This window comes from Rhodotorula paludigena (assembly GCF_050403205.1).
Source record: "Rhodotorula paludigena JCM10292 DNA, Rt_paludigena_JCM10292v1_ctg163, whole genome shotgun sequence".
Taxonomy (NCBI): Eukaryota; Fungi; Basidiomycota; class Microbotryomycetes; order Sporidiobolales; family Sporidiobolaceae; genus Rhodotorula; species Rhodotorula paludigena.
The window spans coordinates 5-718 of record NW_027481295.1 but is presented as its reverse complement, the minus strand read 5'-3'; the positions used below and the strand labels follow the sequence as shown (position 1 = coordinate 718).

The following is a 714-nucleotide window of genomic DNA, read 5'->3' as shown; positions in this document are numbered from 1 at the left end:
GACCATGGAGAGCATCTCCAACACCGTCGCCGACGCGTGCGTCCCCTTGTCCCGCCATCGAGTGGCAACCTTCGCACCACTCGACCTCACGCTGACCTCTCGAGCACTTGCATGATTGCAGGGCTTCCTACGTGAGCAACAAGGCCCAGGAGTACACTGCCGGCGCTTCGAAGGAGGGCAACAGTACGTCTTGCTCGTCTTCCGCACATCAAAGCGACTCGATGCCTCGTCAGGTTGCACGTGAAAAGTCGCTGACGCTCTGCTCCTCCTCCTTCGCACTGCCTCGCTCGCCCTTGCCGCTTGTAGAGGAGGTTGCCAAGGGCAACACCAACGCTTCGCTCGGCGACCGCGCCTCGGCTGGCATCGACGCTATCGGCGACAAGGTGCGTCCCCTCCCCGATCGCACACTTGGAGAGCACACTACTCACGCCTTGCATCGCCTGCAGTTCGACGAGACGTCGGCCAAGAGCAAGGCCGAGGCTGACAAGACGTCGGCGAAGAACTAGGCTCGTCGTTGTCTCGGTCGTACCTCGCTTTGGACTCCCTGCCCCTTTGTGTGACATAACAACCAGCAGTGCACCACATATTTTCGCGTTCGTTGCTTCGCTGAGAGGCTTCCGATAGCAATTCGCGTGCTTTCTGCTTCGTGTGCTGTTCTGCTCCGCTGTCTCCTTGTCTTGCCCATCTGCCTCTGCTGCGTCGCATTGTCCTTCT

The 714-nt window shown here is 59.8% G+C and overlaps 1 protein-coding gene across 1 annotated transcript; it reads left to right on the top strand.

Moving 5' to 3' along the window:
- Positions 1–121: 121 nt before the first annotated feature.
- On the top strand, positions 122–506 carry JCM10292_000648 (uncharacterized protein; the record flags this gene model as incomplete). Its single annotated transcript, XM_076653035.1, has 3 exons — positions 122–183; positions 307–383; positions 447–506. Coding segments are annotated over 3 exons (199 nt in total), but the record flags the coding sequence as incomplete, so codon positions are not given.
- Positions 507–714: the final 208 nt, after the last annotated feature.